Source organism: Balaenoptera musculus, chromosome 9 (assembly GCF_009873245.2).
Source record: "Balaenoptera musculus isolate JJ_BM4_2016_0621 chromosome 9, mBalMus1.pri.v3, whole genome shotgun sequence".
Lineage (NCBI taxonomy): Eukaryota > Metazoa > Chordata > Mammalia > Artiodactyla > Balaenopteridae > Balaenoptera > Balaenoptera musculus.
The window spans coordinates 107323849-107343828 of record NC_045793.1 but is presented as its reverse complement, the minus strand read 5'-3'; the positions used below and the strand labels follow the sequence as shown (position 1 = coordinate 107343828).

Below are 19980 nucleotides of genomic sequence, written 5' to 3'. Positions count from 1 at the left end.
CCTCTGGGCTCACGGAGCAGAGTGGGGAGCCCGACTCACAGTAGAGCCCGAATCCAGGTGGGACAAAAGTGCGCACTGAAGTCAAGCGTTGGGACTCTGAACACTGTTCCGAGGAAACACCGCCACAGACTTTTTTTTAAAGGATCTCTCAATTTCCAAACCAGAAATACTGAAAAAATAAAGTGTGTGGAAGACGTCTACATGGTAATTTTACTACTGATACACGGTTGGCAGAAATGGCTGTGTGCTGACTTTTGCCAGGTACTTATTTGTCCTTTTATAAAGATAATTAATTAATTAATTATTTATTTATTTATTTATTTTTGGCTGCGTTGGGTTTTCGTTGCTGCGCATGGGCTTTCTCTAGTTGCAGCGTGGGCTTTCTCTAGTTGCAGAGAGCAGGGCTACTCTTCGTTGGGGTGCATGGGCTTCTCATTGCAGTGGCTTCTCTTGTTGTGGACCAGGGGCTCTAGGCATGGGGACGTCAGTAGTTGTGGTTTGCGGGCTCTAGCGCGCAGGCTCAGTAGTTGTGACGCACGGGCTTAGCTGCTCCTCGGCATGTGGGATCTTCCCGGACCAGGGCTCGAACCCGTGCCCCCGGAATTGGCAGATGGCTTTTTAACCACTGCGCCACCAGGGAAGCCCTGTCCTCTTTTTCTTAATGCATTAAATGAATGGGACATTGACAAGAAAATCTCTGTCGAATTTCTTGGACGACTGGGAGGCGAGGGCGCACCGGAATTCTGAGGCTGGCCTCGCCCCCAGAACGCCCCATGCCTCGCCCCGCCAGCAGCGCGGCCTGGCCCAGCACCGAGGCAACGCCCCTGTCAGCAGCGCAGCCACGCCCCCGCCACGCCCTGAGGACTCGCCCGGCCAGCAGCGCGGCCACGCCCAGGCCAGCACTTAGGCCACGCACCGGCGCTGGGCCGTTGATAGTAGGAGCCCGCGCTCTGCCCCTGGAGCTGATTGGCCGGCTGCGGCCCCTCACACTGCCCCGATTGGCTGCCGCTGCTCCTGCTGCGACCGCCGGTTGGCCCAGGCCGTTGCCCCGGCGACGCGGGTTGCTGTGGTTCCGTGCCGCGCTGGGAGTTTGGGTTTGGTCCCAGCCGCCCGGTGGAACAGAGTGGCCTCGGACGCTGCAGGTGGCAATCACCGAGACCCTAGGCCTGCAGGTGAGCAGAGTCAGACGGCCAGTGGGGTCGGGGCAGGGAGGGGGCCACCCGTCACCCGGGATGGAGGAGCACCGGGCCGGGGGGGGGGGGGGTACCTCGGAACCTGCTGTCCCCTGCTGTCTACTCGGCGTGTGTGTGCCCCTGCTGTATACCCTGCCTGGACGTGTCCCTGCTGTATACCCGTGTGGATGTGCCCCTGATATATACCCTGCCTGTCAGGTGGAGGAGGACAGACAGAGCAGGAACGGGGACCCGGCCTCTGCAGCTCAACCCCCGCGTCGGTTCCTGGTTCACCCGAGAACAGAGAACAGCCGGCCCAGCGTGTCTCCCGGCATGAGGAACACGAGCAAGGAGCTGCACGGCGGCACGAGCCGCTATGCTCCCTGCGGTGAGTGACCCGAGGAGAGGAAACCCGCGTTTGCTCTGCGGCTGGACTGGCTCAAACCAGCATCCTGCGTGCGTGTGTGGCAGGGGTGGCCGGGAGGGGACAGGACAACACGGGGTACCCTCAGAGAAAGCTGCACACTGCCCCTATGCCCCAGTGTGGAAGCAAGGCTTAAAGGGTAGCATGGGGGGAAACTAAGCTTGTTAGTTAGTTTGTTTTTTCCCTTTATTCAACAAAAGAAAGTCAGGCTACCCACTGCTGTTGGAGCTCCTCAGTTTTTGGAGCGATAGCATCTCTGAAAATTTCTCTGTAACAGTAACCCTGTGTAAGTCTCACAGGGGTCTCCCTGTACGTTGGCTTGGGCACTTTCATTTTCAGCTGCATCCCGACGTATTTCATTGATCACCTATCTCTTGCTCCTAATTTAGACCCCAACCAGGGTAACTATGTCTCCTGCTTTAAGCAGTGGGACACAGGAAACAAGCCTCTGGTGGAGGTTCCCACGGCAGTGGGCTTCTCACGGTGAAGCTGGCAGAAGGGAAGGAGGAAGACCTGGGTGCTGGAGTCTGATTTTGCCTTGGTTTTTACGCTGCCCCATCTCGAGAAGGGCTGGAGAAGGAGGGAGGAGAAGAGAGTCCCAGAGCTCTGCTGGGAAAGGCAGGGTGAGGGCTGGCAGGGGGGCTGCGGGCAGTGGGACCAAGCATGGGCTTCTTCACAGTCTCAACGTGCTTCTTGCCTGGAGCTCTGCTGTGGCCACTATGGTTGGGTCCGTGGCTGTGCTGGGAATGGGGCAGGGGACGGGAGGCCTGGGCCCCCGTCTCCACGGTGGGCTCTCAGCCTGGGTCTGACGTCTCAGTGCCTTAGTGTGTGGCCTCCCCATGTGAGCAGCACAGAAGACGGCGACACTTGCCAGGTGCTCTGCTAAACACTGTCACACTAACACTGAACTTCAGAACAACCTGTCGAGGGGTCCTTAGCCCTGGCTTATAGGTGAGGAAGCCGAGGCTCAGAGTTTCAGGAGGCTGCCCTGTTCTCCAAGGCCGCAGCGGCCCAAAGGCAGGGCTCCAGAGCCCCGTGGGATGTGCCCTTAGACACCAGAGAGCTGTGGGGCTGAGTCACCTTGTGATCTCTCTGAGCCTGGCTCCTTATGGGTAAAGCAAGCACGCGAGGGGGCAAGGGAGCTCGTAAAGAAATCTACACGGTAGTAAGTGATCTGGTGCCATACAAGTACTGATCATGTTTGAGGACAAGACAGTTCTCGTTCCTTTAACCCTGTGTGTGTGTGTGTGTGTGTGTGTGTGTGTGTGTGTGGTGACAGCTGGTTCACAGTGACTCGTGTGCTGGCTCTCTGAGCATGGCACACAGTGATAAACAGCCAACCAGGTTAGAGCTCAGTGCCCACCCAAAGCTTCCGGTAATGAGAAGTAGAAGCTACTCTGTTCTCTGTGGATTAATTAGTAATCAAAACACAGAGAGGAAAAATCAAGCAAGAACCGAATGCCTTCCCTCTAAAAGAAAATATTTGAGCTGAATACAATCAGATAAGATGGTCCTACCCATCCTCCTAGTTCTTAAATTAATTCTCTGTGAGCTTGGGCACACTTCTTTAAAGCTTTCCTGGGGCGGGGGGTTTCTCCTTTTCAAAACTATAGTGTTTCCACTATACTGTTCATCTAATTACTGTTCTTTAGATATTTAAAAGATTTCCCATGAACATTCATTTTTATGCAGTGAACTAGCTTTAGTTCCAAGTACAGATTGGGTGGCTAACTTTTAGCTTCAGAGGATGGTGGCTTCTTGTTCCTGGGATCCATGTGTGCTTGTGTAAAGGGATCTATTCAGCATCATTTTCCTGTGTTCCTACTGTACCAGTCAGGGTTCTCCATAGCCCAACAAGATGTGTGTGTGTGTGTGTGTGTGTGTGTGTGTGTGTGTGTGTTTGGAGAGAGAGAGAGAGAGAGGGAGGGAGATTGACTGGGAGACTGACTTATTTTAAGGAATTGGCTCACACAGTTGTGGAGCAGGCAGGTCCAAAATCTGCAGGCCGGAGACCCAGGGAAGGGCTGATGCTGCAGTCCTGAGTCCAGAGGCTGTCTGGGGGCTGAATTCCTTCCTCCTCAGGATACCTCAGTCTTTTCTCCTAAATCCTTGAACTGATGGCATACGGCCCACCAACGTTAGGGAGACTTACCTGCTTAATCAGAGTCTATTGACTTGACCGTTAATCTCCTCTAAAAAGCACCTTCACAGTAACATATCAGACTAAACATCTGGGAACTGTGGCCTAGCTAAGGCGACACATAAAGTTACCCATCACACCTGCCAGGAGCCAGGCCTATGTTAGACCCCGAACGCCATGCTTTTTTTTTTTTTTTGGCCACGACACACAGCTTGTGGGATTTTAGTTCCCCGACCAGGGATCGAACCTGGGCCCTCATCAATGAGAGTTCAGAGTCCTAACCACTGGACTGCCAGGGAATTCCCTGAACGCCATGCATTTTTGACAGCTGGTTCCAGTAAGCTCTTAAATGCAAGAGTTACTTGTGCTACGATAGTGGCATCTTTCTTATTTCACACTCCTGGATTTTGTGTCCAAAGCTTTCAATCAGCGGTGATATTTGTTCTTATATTTGGACATGCGGTTAATCAGTTTCTGACGCAAAGTGTCACCAGAACACCAAGAGCCCGAGTGTCCTAGGGTCTTCCCTCTGTGGAGCCATAAGTGGGCCTGATCACTACAGGTCCCTGGGCTTCTGCCCAAACCTCTCGCTCCTGGCAGGGACCCTCACAGGTGGTCACAAAGCAGCCTGCAGGGCTGTGTCTTGGGTGCCCACTGAGGGGGCCTCAGGGCTCTGACAAGGCCGGTTCAGCTCACCCCCCGTGGCCACTCTGGGTGGGGCGGGGGGTTCAGATCGATGGGGAGGGAGGGCAGGGAGCAAGCTGGCCTTCATTCACCGCCCCCCCCGTTTGTCCTCCCACCCTCCTCTTCACGGGACCCTGTCCCCTAGAAATCCCACACCTTTTATCTACACTCACCGCGCTTCACCCTTGTGGGACCAGACTTGATGTTTCCACGGAAGCCACACGCAGCCCACCCCTGCCAATCTGCGGCCCGAGATGCTTCCCACAGCATGAGGATGCCCGGGACAAAGCCCACCCCCCCCCCGCCCCGCCCCGTTCAGCCACCCTCCTGAGTGCTGCTCCCCTTTCCTGTCTGACGACTCGGGATGTCCCACTTTGGCCTCAAGCAAAAGGAAAGCGGGGTGGGGTTCAGATGACATTGTTTGCCGGTGAAGCCTCCCCGATGGCGGCACTCAGTCCTGCATCTTCCTGCTCCTGTCAAATTAGCAAACCTGTTCAGTAAGGCTCTGTCTGTGTTTGTTTGTTTGTTCTTCCAATTGGAGTATAGTTGATCCACAATGTTGTGTTAGTTTCTGGTGTACAGCAAAGTGATTCACTTATACGTATATATCTATTCTTTTTCATATTCTTTTCCATTATAGGTAGATATTGAGTAGTATTCCCTGTGCTATACAGTAGGTCCTTATAGATTATCTATTTTATATATAGTAATGTGTATATGTGAATCTCAGCCTCCTAATTTATCCCTCCCACCCACCTTTCCTCTTTGGTAACCATAAGTTTGTTTTCTATGTTTGTGAGTCTATTTCTGTTTTGTAAATAAGCTCATTTGTATCATTTTTTTAGATTCCACATATAAGTGATATATGTGGTATTTGTCTTTCTCTGACTCTGACTTACTTCACTTAGTATGATAATCTCTAGGTCCATCCATGTTGCTGCAAATGACATTATTTCATTCTTTTTTATGGCTGAGTAGTATTCCATTGTATATATGTAGCACATCTTCTTTAGCCATTCATCTGTTGATGGACATTTAGGTTGCTTCCATGTCCTGGCTATTGTAAATAGTGCTGCTTATGAACATAGGGGTGCATGTATCTTTTTGAATTAGAGCTTTCATCTTTTCCAGATATATACCCAAGAGTGGGATTGCAGGATCATATGGTAGCTCTATTTTAATTCTTTTAAGGAAACTCCATAGTGTTCTCCATAGTGGCTACACCAATATACGTTCCCACCAACAGTGTAGGAGGGTTCCCTTTTCTCCACACCCTCTCCAGCATTTATTATTTTTTTAATTAATTAATTAATTTTTGGCTGCGTTGGGCCTTTGTTGTTGTGCATGGGCTTTCTCTAGTTGCGGTGAGCAGAGGCTACTCTTCGTTGTTGTGTGTGGGCTTCTCATTGCAGTGGCTTCTCTTGTTGCGGAGCACGGCTTCAGTAGTTGTGGCACGAGGGCTCAGTAGTTGTGGCTTGTGGGCTCTAGGGCACAGGCTCAATAGTTGTGGCACTTGGGCTTAGTTGTGGGATCTTCCTGGACCAGGGCTCGAACCTGTGTCCCCTGCACTGGCAGGTGGATTCTTAACCACTGCACCACGAGGGCAGTCCCCAGCATTTATTATTTGTAGACTTTTTGATGATGGCTATTCTGACTGTTGTGAGGTGATACTTCATTGTAGTTTTGATTTGCATTTCTCTAATAATTAGTGATGTTGAGCATCTTTTCATTTGCCTATTGGCCACCTGTATGTCTTCTAAATGTTTATTAAACCTAAATGTTTATTTAGGTTTTCTGCCCATTTTTTGATTGGATTATTTAATTTTTTGTTATTGAGTTGTATGAGCTGTTTGTATATTTTGGACATTAAGCCCCGGTCCATCACATAGTTTGCAAATATTTTCTCCCAGTCCATAGGTTGTCTTTTTGTTTTGCTTAGATTTCCTTTTCTATGCAAAAGCTTATAAGTTTGATTAGGTCCCGCTTGTTTGTTTTTGCTTTTATTTCTATTGCCTTGGGAGACTGACCTAAGAAAATGCTGCTACAATTTATGTCAGAGAATGTTTTGCCTATGTTCTCTTCTAGGAGTTTTATGGCGTCATGTCTTATATTTAAGTCTTTAAGCCATTTTGAGTTTATTTTTGTGTGTGAGAGAGGGAGTGTTCTAACTTCATTGATTTACATGTGGCTGTCCAACTTTCCCAACACCACTTGCTGAAGAGACTGTCTTTTCCTCACTGTATATTCTTGCCTCCTTTGTCACAGATTAATTGACCCTAGGTGTGTGGGTTTATTTCTGGGCTCTTTATTCTGTTCCATTGATCTGTAGATCTGTTTTTGTGCCAATACCACACTGTTTTGATTACTGTAGCTTTGTAGTTTTGTCTGAAGTCTGGAACAGTTATGTCTCCAGCTTTTTCTTTTTCCTCAGGATTGCTTTGGCAATTCTGGGTCTTTTGTGGTCCCATATAAATTTTAGGATTATTTGTTCTAGTTCTGTGAAAAATGTCATGGGTAATTTGATAGACATCATGTTAAAGCTGTAGATTGCTTTGGGTAGTATGGCCATTTTAACAATACAGTAAGTCCCCTACATACAAACAAGTTCCGTTCTGAGAGTGCATTCGTAAGTCCAATTTGTTCATAAGTCCAACAAAGTTTGCCTACGTACCCAGCTAACACAATCGGCTATATAGTACTGTACTGTGATAGGTTTATAATACTTTTCACACAAATAATACATAAAAAACAAACACAAAAAATAAAGAAAATATTTTAAATCATACAGTACAGTACCTTGAAAAGTACAGTACAACAGCTGGCATCCAGGGGCTGGCATCGAGTGAACAGGCAAGAAGAGTTACTGACTGGAGGAGGGAGACGAGGTGGGAGATGGTAGAGCTGAAGGATCATCAGCAATAGGAGTTGGAGGGCAAGCTGCAGTTTCACTCATGCCTGATGTTGATGGCACAGGTTCTGGTTCCTTGCTGGAACCAGATGCATGTTCACATCTTTGAAAGTTTGCAACTTAAAGGTTTGTATGTAGGGGACTTACTGTAATAATTCTTCCAACCCAAGAGCATGGGATATCTTTCCATTTCTTTGAATCATCTTCAGTTTCCTTTATCAATGTTTTATAGTTCTCAGCATATACGTCTTTTGCCTCCTTGGTCAGGTTTATTCCTAAGTAATTTTTTTTCTTTTTGATGCGATTTTAAAAGGGTTTTGTTTTTTTTTTTACTTTCCCTTTCTGATATTTCATTGTTAGTGTAAAGAAATGCAACAGATTTCTGTAATCTTGTATCCTGCTACCTGGTTAAATTCATTTATCAGTTCTAGTAGTTTTTGTGTGGAGTCTTTAGGGTTTTCTATATAGAGTATCATGTCATCTGCATATAATGACAATTTTACCTCTTCCCTACCAATTTGAAAACTTTTTATTTCTTTTTCTTGTCTTGTTGCTGTGGCTAGGACTTCTAATACTATGTTGAATAGAAGTGGTGAGAGTGGGCATCCTTGTTTTGTTCCAGATTTTAGTGGGAAGGCTTTCAGCTTTTTACCATTGAGTATTATGCTGGCTGTGGGTTTGTCATAAATAGCTTTTATTATGTTGAGATATGGTCCCTCTGTGCCCACTTTGGTAAGAGTTTTTATCATGATATCTCAGTGTTTTTAAGGTTCTAAGTTGATCAAATCTTGGCTAACATTTGGTCACATAGTCCGGAGACTTGCCCACATTTTAAGTGATTTGGGATCTTTCAGGAATGTGTACTCCCAGAAATGCAGTCTAATCCCAATTCCAATGGAGGATTGAAGGAGAAGAGAGAGAGAGCTGCACACGTAGGGGATTTGGATACCTCACTGGGAGGTTAAAAACCCCAGGGAAGGGCTCTGCTCTCACTGCTTCGGGACAGAGGAACAGCCAGTAGCAGAGAGGCCAGCAGGCCTCCTAGAAGGTGCTTGTCATCTGCTGGGTGCCGTGGCTGCTGCTTGTGGCCTTTAGGGACTGTTAGCTACACGACTGGCAGGGTTATGCCTCAGGTAACAGGTGTTTACAAGAGGGCAGTTTCACCTGTGCTGGTGTCCCATGTTGATGTCCTCTGCTGGTGTCCTGGGAGGGTGAGACGCCCTCCCTGGTGTAGTTGTCTTCTGGGCAGTGGACCAAAGCAGCCTGGATTCCGTAAGTAATGACCTGACTGACCCTTGGCCTCCTCTTCCCTAGATTGGTATTACCACCTTCCTGTGAAGCGGTCTGAGAAAGCTATGGATACCCCGCCAGCGTCCCAGATCCCAGGCCTCAGTGACCTGAGGGAAGCCCCCAGTGGGCACACGCTCAGGGAACGAAGGTACTGGGTGAAGGAAACGGACTCAGAGTACGTGAAGCTGGCAAAGCAAGGCGGCCAGCCCGGTGAGCACCGCAGGCTTGTGCTTTGTGGCGGGAGTGACACGGTCGTCCGGTCATTGTGTCTTCCCTGTAAAAATATGTGAAGTGTATGAGCTTTGCCCAAGGCCGTAGGAAGTTCAGGTCAATGGATACAGTTCAGGGTGCAGACTCTTCAGGGGCGTGCTGCCGTTTATGGGAAAGACCAACTAGGCTGTGAGTTCACCGAATTGGGATTTTCCTTCCGAGCGACACCCCTGCGGTGACTCCCGTGCCACCTCCCTGTCTAACTGCAGTCTCTGTCTCTGCACTGCAGTCGCCCAGCTCCGGGCCGCCCCGTCCCCAGTCGCCTGTGAAGCATCTTTGTTCCTGTTGCTCTGTCTCATCGTCCCTCATCCTGTGTATTAGTGTCTTCTTGATAATGGAGGCCAGGGATGAGTGTCCATGGTGATGCTGACGAACATCACACTTGTAACCATGATGTAACTGAGAAAGGCCTGCTCAGCTGTGCTAATTAAAGCTGCTGGTCAAGCTAGGAGTCACGTCTATCTAGCACGCCTTCTGGCTGGCCTTTGTGGTGAACGAGCCTGAGAAACGCTGACCCTTCTCTCTCTCTTTCTGACCCCTGCTCCTGCTGTGGAGATTGTCACGGGGAGAGTGGGCGACATGGCAGAGGGCAGCACCTGGCTTTAATGGTCAAAAGCCCGGAACAGACCATGTGACTCACTGCGTGTAAAGCATAGAAAGTGCGCCACCTCCCCACTCCCCAGCCACCAGTTAAAAGGACATTAGTGCGACAGCTGGCAGAATCTGAACAAGATCTGTAAACTGGCTAAAAGGATTGCATCACACTAATATCCTGATTTTGATCACTACACTGTGATTATGTCATAACTGTCTCTCGAAGCCTCCCAAACGGTTCCCCAAACAGCAATGACAGTGACAGTACTAACGGGGGGGGGGGGGGGGAGAGCAATAAAGCAAATGGGAAACGAATCGCAGCATTTGAGGAATCTGGGTGAAGGGTTTAGGGGAATTCATTCCATTTTTTGGACCTTTTGTCTAAGTCTGAAATACTTAAAAACGAAAAGTTCAAAAAATAAAAAAGTTAAACATGTCTTGCTAATAGTAAGAACAGTCGATGCTGGCCGTCGCTCCCGCTTCCGCGCCTGACTGACCCCTGCCTGGGAAGAGCCCTCAAGCCGGGGGAGGGGGACGAAGACCTGGCAGCAAGTGGGGGGGTCGGGAGCTGGAGCCCGAGCGAGTCTCTGACCCTCTCAGCCTGGCTCCAAGGGGGGCACCGGTTAACACTCCCCCTGCCCCCAGGATTTAGAGGGGCCGGTGCCCCGCTTCCCACCGGAAACCTGGAGGGGGCGGCTCACCCCAGAACTGCCGCGTGGGGGGTGGAGAACAGACTGTCCTGGGCAGAGAGAGGAGCCAGGGCGCAGCCCCCCGGGGGGCCCGAGGAGTTTTGTCCCCGCAGATACCGCCCTGGAGCAAGGACCCCTCCCCCTCCCCCCAGAGACAGGGAGGCGGTGGCCGGCGGCGGGGCAGGGGTGCAGGAGGGATGTCCTCTGGGCACCAGGCAGCAAGAGCACTGGCGGGAGAGGACCGGGGACACCCCGGCGTGCTGCCCCCCGGCGCAGTGGAGCCCAGGAGGAGAGCCGGTCCCCTCGTCGCTGCGACCTGCCCGCTGGTAATGCGCAGGCCGCTCACAGCCGTGTCTTTTTGGCCTCGAGATCTGTTGAAGCACTTTGCCCCCGGCACCACGAAGGGCTCCCCCGTGGCCTACTCCTTGCCAGACTGGTACGTCCACCACAGCCAGCCGCCGACGGCCGACCGGAGGCAGTGAGTATCCCGAGCCCCGCGTTGCGGCCCCGCCCAGGCCTGCGTCCCCAGCCTCTGACCTCCGCGCCCGGCCTCTCCGCCCGCCGCCTCCTTGCAGCCCACTGTCTCCGGGGGGCTGGGCGCCCCCTTCTGTCCCGTCCTTGCTGGGAGTCCGCTGGTTGCCCAGCTTCTCCCCTGCGCTGCATCCCGGAGGGCCCCTCCCTCTCCCCTCCCCTCCCCTCCCTCTCCCCCTCCCCCTGTGCTAAGGGCCTAGACTTTATCCTAGCAGAACGAGGAGCCGAGAACGTGAGGGGGGTGGGGTGGGTGGGGACTGGAGAAGGTCAGAGCTGGGTGCTGGGGTGGGGGGTGGAGAGGGAAGGAGGGAGGCAGGGAGGGGAGGTCAGGAGGTGGCCCTAAGCCGCGGGCCGGGGCTCCTCTGTCCGTTTCTGCAGGGTCCCCGCTGTGTCCATACCGGATTACATGGTTTATGAAGAGTCTAACCCCGATCACGTCAGTGGCAACTATGAGTCCAGAAGGGGGCCCTTCGACTTTGACATGAAGTCGGTTTGGCAAAGAGAGGCCGAGGAACTGGAAAAGGAGAAAAAAAAGGTGACTGGAGCCCCAATAGATGGCATGGCTTTGCTTGCCGCCGGGAGCACGCCCCGCGATGTGCTTGTCGGCAGGGTGTGTCTCATGGCCCCGAGGTCTGCATTTTAATTTCGATCTGCTCAAAGGCCAGAGGTCACGGGAAATTAGCTTCCTTCTTCTCCTTATGAATTCGACCTTCGAGGTAAGATTGCCTTTTACTGAGTGAGTTTGAACGAGCTGACACTCATCTTGGGGAAAGTTGGCCGTCACTTCTCATCTGCCCGGATAGAAAGGACATTATCCAGTTTCTGAACAAGCCCATTCTGTTTAAGGGTTTAAGTTAAAGTTCCCCGTAATACTCTGTACGGGCAAGAAGGGAAGAGGAGATGCTGCTTCTCTTCTGTGCAAACCCTGGGTATTTGTATTTGACCTTGAAGGAGCACCGACGGCAAGGCAACAAACTTTCAAGGCATTTCTGTTTCAAAGGCACCCTGTGAAGGCCATCTCGGGTCAGTGGCTTCCTGGTGGCGGTGTCTCGGTTCACGGGACTGGCGTGAATCCTGGGACGTGGGGGTCTGTGGGTGAACTGGAGACGTTCACGGTAAAACCGGCAGCGGGTCCTGACGATGAGCAAGCCTGGCCGCCCTTGCCCCGCACGGCAGGGGAGCGGCCTTGCTGGCTGGCAGGTTCCTTGCCTGACCCCAGCCCGCTTCGCAGTGTCTGCTAGGAAGAGAAGCCCTGGAAGTTTATTCCGGGGCTCGGAGAGTTGCCCACCGTGCACAGTGTCAGCTGCGTGCAGCAGGCCGGCTGTCTGCCCTCCAGACACCCTGTCCCAGCCCTGAGCCTGGCTCTGGGGGGTTGGCATGTTCAGTGAACGGGCTGCTCCTGGCGACCCTTCCCAGCAATACGTAGAGGCTTCAGGTGCTAACCAGGGCCACGGTGCCCATGCCCTATAAAAGGCTGGACGCTGTACTGTCGCCAAACCACTGACAGGGCCATGCAGCGGCTGAGAAAGTGCAGGGAGCAAACCCTTCTAAGTCAGGGTTTCGTGTGTCTCTCTGTACAGGTGAGGCTACCAGCCATCAAGTCCAAGTACGCGAGCAAAGCCGGGACCCCGCTTGGCCCCAAAGACCCTGCAGGAAGCAAACTGTCCTTTCCCCCCGTGTGAGTGCACGGGCTGTGCCAGCATGGTCTGGATTCGGTTTGGGTTTGGTCTTCGGTCCAAGTGACAACAGTGACAACCATGGCTCCAATACACGATGCTGATGCCGGCCTAACAGTATCCGCTTCCCAGCAGCAGGTTGTGGTGGTGTGACTTCAGTGGCACAACTTCCCACGGCCTGGCCCTGTCTACTGGCCTCCTCTTCCATTTTCCCTTCCCTCCGGATGCCCATCCCCCCGGGCCCCTGTGGGCCCCATCCTCCCCCTCCCTGAGCACTGAGCTGAGCTCTCTCCTCTGTCAGCCTGTGTCACCCAAGCTCGCCCTATAAACTTGGGGCCACATGTATGTGCTGCTCAGTCCTGACGTTTTCTGTCCCCAAGGCCTGGACCCTGGTGTCTGCGCCTAGTGAGCCCTTGGCTCTGCATTCAGCTGGAACATCTGTCAGGCGCCCTGACACTTCATTACTCGCCCAGCTGGAGAGGGGGTCCCTGAGGCCTTCTGTTTCTCTTCCCTTCCCCAGAATCCCACTGTAGTGCTAGAATTAATGCCGTTAATTGTCTGACTAATTCTTACAATTGCTTCTCCTCTAGTGGGGCTGGGGGAGGAGCAATAAATCAGTTACATTATGTGTGACAAATGCCATGAAAGCACCACACTCAGACTGCTAGGGCAAAAAAATTATATCTATCTATTGTCCATCTATCTATCTATCTATCTATATCTGTATACATCTATGTCTTTCTATCTATATCCATCTATATTTCTATATCTACCTATCTCTCTACCTATACATACATATATATATATAGATAGAGAGAGAGAGAGAGAGAGAGAGAGAGAGAGAGAGAGAGAGAGAGAGAGAGAGGGAGAGAGCGCCAGCCCGCCAGAGCCATTAGGAAGCCCTTGACAACAGAGTGATTTATTTACAAGTAAGAAACCCGAGGCTCTCGGAGGGCACAGGTGATATGCATCACCTGTTTTACATCCGATCTCCCCACCTCTCCTAATGGAGGTTATGATAAGGTCTGCAAAGATGTAAATGACAGAAAAGACAGAGGTGTGTAAAGAAGCAGCAGATAATCTTTAACGTGAACAGGGAAGAACTAATTAAGAAAGTAACAATTTGTTTGAAAGTGGTAGAGTCTGAGTCACTCATCCCTCCCCAGGGAAGGGGCGGTTCTTTCAGAAGAAGGCATCCCTGGGAAATGCTGGAATTCTTCTTCTTCTCATTGGCTGTTCTGAAGAAAGGTTTTGGAAACTGAACTAAGTATGCGCTCACTGTGTACAAGGATGCTTGGAGGTTACTTCCTTATGCTTAAAAGTGGAGAGACATTGAGAAAGAGAGATAAGAGGGAGAGAGGGAGAAGCATCTCTGTTGTGTATTCAGGGACAGGAACGCATCTAATTTACCATCAGTATGTTCGCTGAGAATGCTTCTGGATTATCCTTCACCTTTGTACTTAAGTACTTAATTTTTCTCTTTTTGAGGCCTGGTCAAAAAACCAGTTCACCCACAAACTTTTCCAAACTTATTAGCAATGGATATAAGGCTGAGTGGTTACAGCAGCGAGCAGACCCAGACAAGAGGACCCCACAGACATCCAGGGCCTCTGTTTCGTCTCCGTCCCAGTCTCCGCGGGACGCCGAGCTGCCCCCAGACCCAGAGGCTCCGGAAGGCGCCAAGGAAGGCCCAGGTGAAGTGCACGGCCCCTGAGACCCCTTGTCTCATTACCTGTATCATAATGAGTGATCTAAAAACCACATAAAAAACCTACAGAGATATTGAGGTTACAGATACACATGAGGATAATATATATTGTGCTTCTTTCCTCTTTATTCAGATGAATAGCAAAAGTCATTATTTCTGTGGCTTTACATTTTCTTTTAGTTGTCAAGAATTCTGATGCTTTATGTGTTGTACCACACACATAATATCAGTTTTAGCCTCCTGGGTCCAAAAGATTCTGACCCCTGCAATGCTTGGTCCTCTCTGAGGCAGCTTCAGATAAAGCCCCAGTTCTTGAAAAGAACTCGCAGTTCAAGCTTGAATTTGTTCCATTATCAGCATTTCTTAAACTTTGTCATTAAACTTTGAATAGCTTAGACATTTCCCTGAAATTAGCTGTTCAAAAAACTTTATTAGTTTGATTTTTAACAATCACTGTCACAGGGACAATTAGTCTTATTTTGGGCGACGTCCATCTTAAGGTCTATCGAGTATGATGTTTAGTTTCTGTAGCTCTAGAACCTATTGACCATTTGCCTTTAGGAAACTTACTTTCACTCTGAGGCTTCGTTTCTCTGATTAAGGAGGAAGGAGCTGTGTTGTGTCTCTTCAAGCATCTCAAATGTTTTATGTGATCTTTTGTAAACGTGAGCTCTGCCTGTCTTCCAGGCCGGTGGGCACCATGCTGGCCTGGCCAGTGTCTTAATGATACCCTCTCTCCACTGTCACCATGATGCCATTTTAAGTCATACAAACTTTTACTAATTTTTAAGGAATTATTGAGAGTAATTCTTTTAAAATTTGCCTCTTTTATTAAATTGAACAACTAATGCACTTGTCTTTTATTACAGAGTCTTCTTCTCCAAGTGAGTATTTATAGAGAAACTGACCTGCATCCAAGTATAAAAAGTGTCTCAGACACAAAAACAATTGATGGACATAGTTCTTCAATCTGAAGGTGATGCATCTCAGAAGCCTCTGAGGTCCCTCTCCAAACCACCTGTGTTCTAACTACAAAAGCTGGTGACATCTATGCCTTTAAAAAGTCAGAGTTCTAGGACTTCCCTGGCGGTCCAGTGGTTAAGACTCCGTGCTTCTATTGCAGGGGGCACGAGTTCCATCCCTGGTCGGGGAACTAAGATCCTGCATGCTGCGCAGAGGGGCCAAAAAGAATAAAAAAAAAAAAAGTCAGACTTCTAGAAACACAGTTTGGGGACAGCAAAAGAAGGACCACTTACATTATTACAATAGAATTATTCTTTTATGCATATCACACAAGATAAAGCATATTTCAATTTACTTCAGAGGCATACATTTTATTAGACACTACGTGAGAAATGTGGGTTTAAATAATGGTAAAGAAGTGAAAGGCCAGGAGAGGCCTCTAATTTAAATACAGATGCCCCTATATACACTAGTAAACGTAAAATAGATAGCTAGTGGGAAGCAGCCACATAGCACAGGGAGATCAGCTCAGTGCTTTGTGACCACCTAGAGGGGTGGGATAGGGAGGGAGGGTGGGAGGGAGGGAGATGCAAGAGGGAGGAGATATGGGGACATATGTATATGTATAACTGATTCAGTTTGTTATAAAGCAGAAACTGACACGCCATTGTAAAGAAATTATACTGCAATAAAGATGTTAATAAATAAATAAATAAATAAATAAATAAATAAATAAATACATACATACATACATACATACATACATACAGATGCCCCAGGCACAGAGGCCCACCTGCACAGGGTCTCTGAGGGTTTTTAGTATTGTTTTTCTGCATGGTCTTAAATAGATAGAATTTTCCTCACCACCACCAAAATATCTGATCTGGTCAAGGAACTGTCGTTGGACATTAAGGTGATACACTTTCTACTGGGAAATGAATCATTGCAGTGCTATATAATCCACGTGTTTAAATTAGCAGCAAGACCCTCTTAATCTCAGAGGAAATTTTTAACAGTTCAAAATTAGCGGAAGACCAAGTAGGCTTGGTAAAGCCCCTGTAATCGGGAAGAATCACCGCTTGGCTGAGCAGACCTGCCTCTGCGCATTTTCTGGGTCGCCGAGGCGTCACTGCCCAGGTGTCGACCCGCCCCCCCCAGAACTTCAGATCCGGACGGGCGGCGTGCTGGGGCTGCCCTCGGCCACTCGTTGCCCTCTGTCTCCTGTGCCTCCTCCTCCTGTCCATCCTGGCTTTTAACGTGATGAACAGCAATCGCCCACCCGGAGCTTGCCTTTTCCTTACACGGAACCACGCCCCGAGCCGGCCGCTGCAACTGTCTGGACCTCATCAAGGCTTTTTTAGTGTGTTTTCCCTCCACCTGTCACAGGATTATCATTTTTCACTGCAATTTTTGCAGCCGCTCGAGGTGTTTCTGACACGCCAGATAGCTAGCTGGCCTTTAGATGAGTGGCACCGTTGACGCAGGTGCGCAGGGTGCGGTGTCGGGGTGCACGGTGGGGGCCGGGCAGCATCCCCTGGGGCCGCAACAGCCCGGTGGAGCTGGGCCGCCCCCCTGCCCAGGCCGCTCCCCGCTGCGCGTTCAGCTCCGCCCTCCTGTGTCCGCAGAACCTTCTCGGCACGTGCAGGCTTGACTCAGCGATCACCAGCCTCCTGCAGGTTGGAGGCTGATGTTTCCGACGTGTGATTTGTGGCTGCGGGTAGGACCGTGCGCTAGATTTTTATGTAGACTTCAGTAATAATCCTTATAAATAGGTGCAGAGGTACACGTTTTCTTTTAGTTAAAATTAATAGGTTCAATTTTCAAATTTATAAAACACGCCATCTTTTGTCTCTTTGCCCTTAAAGTCTTATCTTTATTTTGCATTGCAGGTCCAGTAGCACCTCCATCCGCCTCAGCGCCCGCGGAGCGCAGATAAACCCCGCTGTGATGTGCAGCTGGGAGCTGTGTAACAGCTATAGTTACAAGGCTCCTGTTACAGTTTATTAACATAGATTCTCACGAAATGATTCATCTTAGAACAGATTTGACGTCGCTGCTGCATAGATGGTGCCAGTGTTGGGTTTTGTTTCTTGCATCCCTCTGGGACGCCAGGCGCGTGGCCTTTGCGCCGCTGCGCCTCTCTGGCCTGGGAAGTCCCAGGGTCTGGGAGGTCTGGGAACCGGCCACTTCCTTCCCACCCTCGGCCGACGTCACCACCTGCCGTGTGAGCCTCTACTGGCACCACTTCTGTTGAAATCGACGGTTTAGACTCTTGACTGGAAATGACTCACCCAAAAGCTTTTTCACTATTTGGTCCTGTAATCTTTGTAGGAATAATTTTTCTGTTACAAAAAAGTATTTAATTCCAGAATATTGTGATATAGTTTATATTAAGAAACAGATTAATTTATTATGCCTTGAAATTTTAAACATTTAGTATGAAAACATTGTAGGATTTGCTAGTTTTAAATGTTTGAAAATATTTTTGGCATAAACTGAAATCCATAATAGTGAACATTTATTATTTTGTATTAAGTAAAAATATGTTTAATTTAAATATTTAATTTAGTAGTCTTAACAAAAATGTTTTACTGCTCAGACAATTCTCTCAGTTTATAAATTTCATTACTATTTATATGTAAGTAATTAGCATAAAAATGTAGTTTTATATTTTGTACATTTAATTCACTCATAAAGTAATAACATTCTGCTGGAAGATTTTCAGAGAGCCAAGTAAGTTCAGAGATGTTTTAGCTTCTTTCCCAGAATAAACTTATCATGCATTTGCTCACCTAAAATCTAAACGTTTTCAATTAATTATTTAAACGATATACTGCATTGAACGCATGGATGCGTGTGGTTGTGTAACTACACAGCTCAGAGGACGTGAGTGGCACGTGCGGTGAAGGGAAAGAGTCCGCTCTAGAGGAAGGTGCCGACTGTCCCTGGTTTCTCCCCTCCCCCTTCCTTCCTCCACTTCAATCCCTACCTCATTCTCAACCCGCCCCCCCCCCCCCCAAGAAGAAAACATCAGGAACAGGTATCAGTAGCTTAAGACTCTTCGATCCATTTTGAGGATATTAGAGTAGCAGAAACCCGTGGTTTTAGGGAGAGGACAGAGTTTGGGGCAGGGACCTGTGACCAGATCTCGGCTCCACGCAGGGCAGCTGGGGTCTGTTATTGAAAAGCCAGTCGTGCAGTTAACTTTCTGCTTGGTAATAGAAAACAAACGTTATGAAAACGGAAGATTTGCACATTCCATCTGATTGTTCTGAAGTAAAGCACTTTTGCCAAAAGATAAAAAATATAGCTAGATCATACTAAGTATGAATTGTCAGTTAAAACCAGCAGAAAAAGTGTTTAATGAAATAGTACTTTCACACATATGTGCGTGCATGCACACTCACACACACCCTTCCAGTGTCCTGATGTTTCTGTGACAGGCATCCGGCAACCTCGGCTCACCACAGCCCAGCTCACAGAGCTTAGCTCTGAGCCTTGGTTTCCTCCTTTATCAAAAGGAGATACTTCCGGGACTTCCCTGGCGGTCCAGTGGTTAAGACTCTGCGCTTCCAATGCAGGGGGCACGGATTCCAGCCCCAACGGGCCATCCCACAAGCCATGTAGCGCAGCCACTAAATACATACGTAAATACATAAAGAAAAAGGAGATACTTCCTATCCAAGGGCTGTCATGAAGATTAATCAAAATAAGTTTCAACAAGGTTCCTGACACAATATCTGACACTGTACTCAATCATTCTCTCAGCTTTCAGAAATCTAATGTTCAATTTGGTGGTCAACTTGCCCATGAAGGGAAGCCCAGATACACGTAGGAAAGCCAGCATCCCTGGAGAAAGCTGGGATTCTAACCCCTGTTAACTGATTTAGTACAGAGCCTGAGATCTGCCTGAAATGGGCCCAGAGGTCACGCTCTATGAAAAGTAAAGCAGAAGTTAGTGGAAGAGAGGAAAGACAAGAGAGAATAGCTTCAAGGAGGAGAATGCAGAGCAGTGCAATAACAAGTAAGGCAGCATGGAAAGAAAGTGGAAATAAATGTCAGGAATTAGAGCAGATATGATGATGGAAGAGAATGAGGTACTTTGCACCCTACAATGGGCTTAACTCGAGCCCAGGAAACATCTTCAAAAATTGGCCAGATTGTACATTAAAAAGCAGCAGAGGGGCTTCCTGGTGGCTCAGTGGTTACGAATCTGCTTGACAATGCAAGGGACAAGGGTTCGAGCCCTGGTCCAGGAAGATCCCACATGCCGCGGAGCAACAAAACCCGTGCGCCACAACTACTGAGCCTGTACTCTATAGCCTGCGAGCCACAACTACTGAGCCCACGTGCCGCAACTACTGAAGCCTGTGTGCCTAGAGCCCGTGCTCCACAACAAGAGAAGCCACCGCAGTGAGAAGCCCGTGCACCACAACGAAGAGCAGCCCCGGCTCGCGGCAACTAGAGAAAGCCCGCGGGCAGCAATGAAGACCCAACGCAGCCAAAAATAAATACATAAAAAAAAAAAAATCATAACAGGCTTTTGTATCTCATCTGACCCTCGTCGACCCCTGCAGCAATGGGCATTGTTCCCATCTGAGGGATATGTTCAGAAAGTCACCGGCCAGCACGCAGCACGGCCAAGGGCACCAGGGTAATTTCACATGAGGGAAAATTCACTACAGACAGCACCAGTTAATGGTTTAGAGTGAAAGCAATGGGGCAGAAAGCTCGTGGAAAACGGCTCTGGCATGAGCGGTGACCTCGGGCAGTCATCTCTGTCCCCCACGTCTCTGCTGTCAGGCGGGGAGGAAGCCGCAGGGAGGTGTCGTGGGCGGGGCAACTGGTTTCTTGAGAAACCTGCTGGTCACCCGCCGCCGCCCGTTGCGGAACAAGAAACCAGGCTGGGGTGGGGCGGGGGCGCCGGGAGG

The 19980-nt window shown here is 49.4% G+C and overlaps 1 protein-coding gene across 4 annotated transcripts; it reads left to right on the top strand.

The window, feature by feature from the left end:
- The first annotated feature begins 937 nt into the window (after window positions 1-937).
- On the top strand, window positions 938-17832 carry C9H7orf57 (chromosome 9 C7orf57 homolog). Of its 4 annotated transcripts, none has more exons than XM_036864305.1 (9): window positions 938-1172; window positions 1392-1560; window positions 8643-8828; window positions 10541-10649; window positions 11081-11237; window positions 12283-12380; window positions 13915-14072; window positions 14956-14970; window positions 16939-17832. In XM_036864305.1, the coding sequence occupies exons 2-9, from the start codon at window positions 1506-1508 to the stop codon at window positions 16983-16985; spliced, it is 825 nt and encodes a 274-aa protein (XP_036720200.1). In that variant the 5' UTR covers window positions 938-1172; window positions 1392-1505; the 3' UTR covers window positions 16986-17832. The 4 variants fall into 4 exon arrangements, with proteins under 4 accessions (XP_036720200.1, XP_036720198.1, XP_036720199.1 ...); XM_036864303.1 differs by having other exon boundaries at window positions 13867-14072; XM_036864304.1 differs by lacking the exon at window positions 16939-17832 and adding an exon at window positions 16675-16927 and having other exon boundaries at window positions 13867-14072.
- The last annotated feature ends 2148 nt before the right edge of the window (window positions 17833-19980 follow it).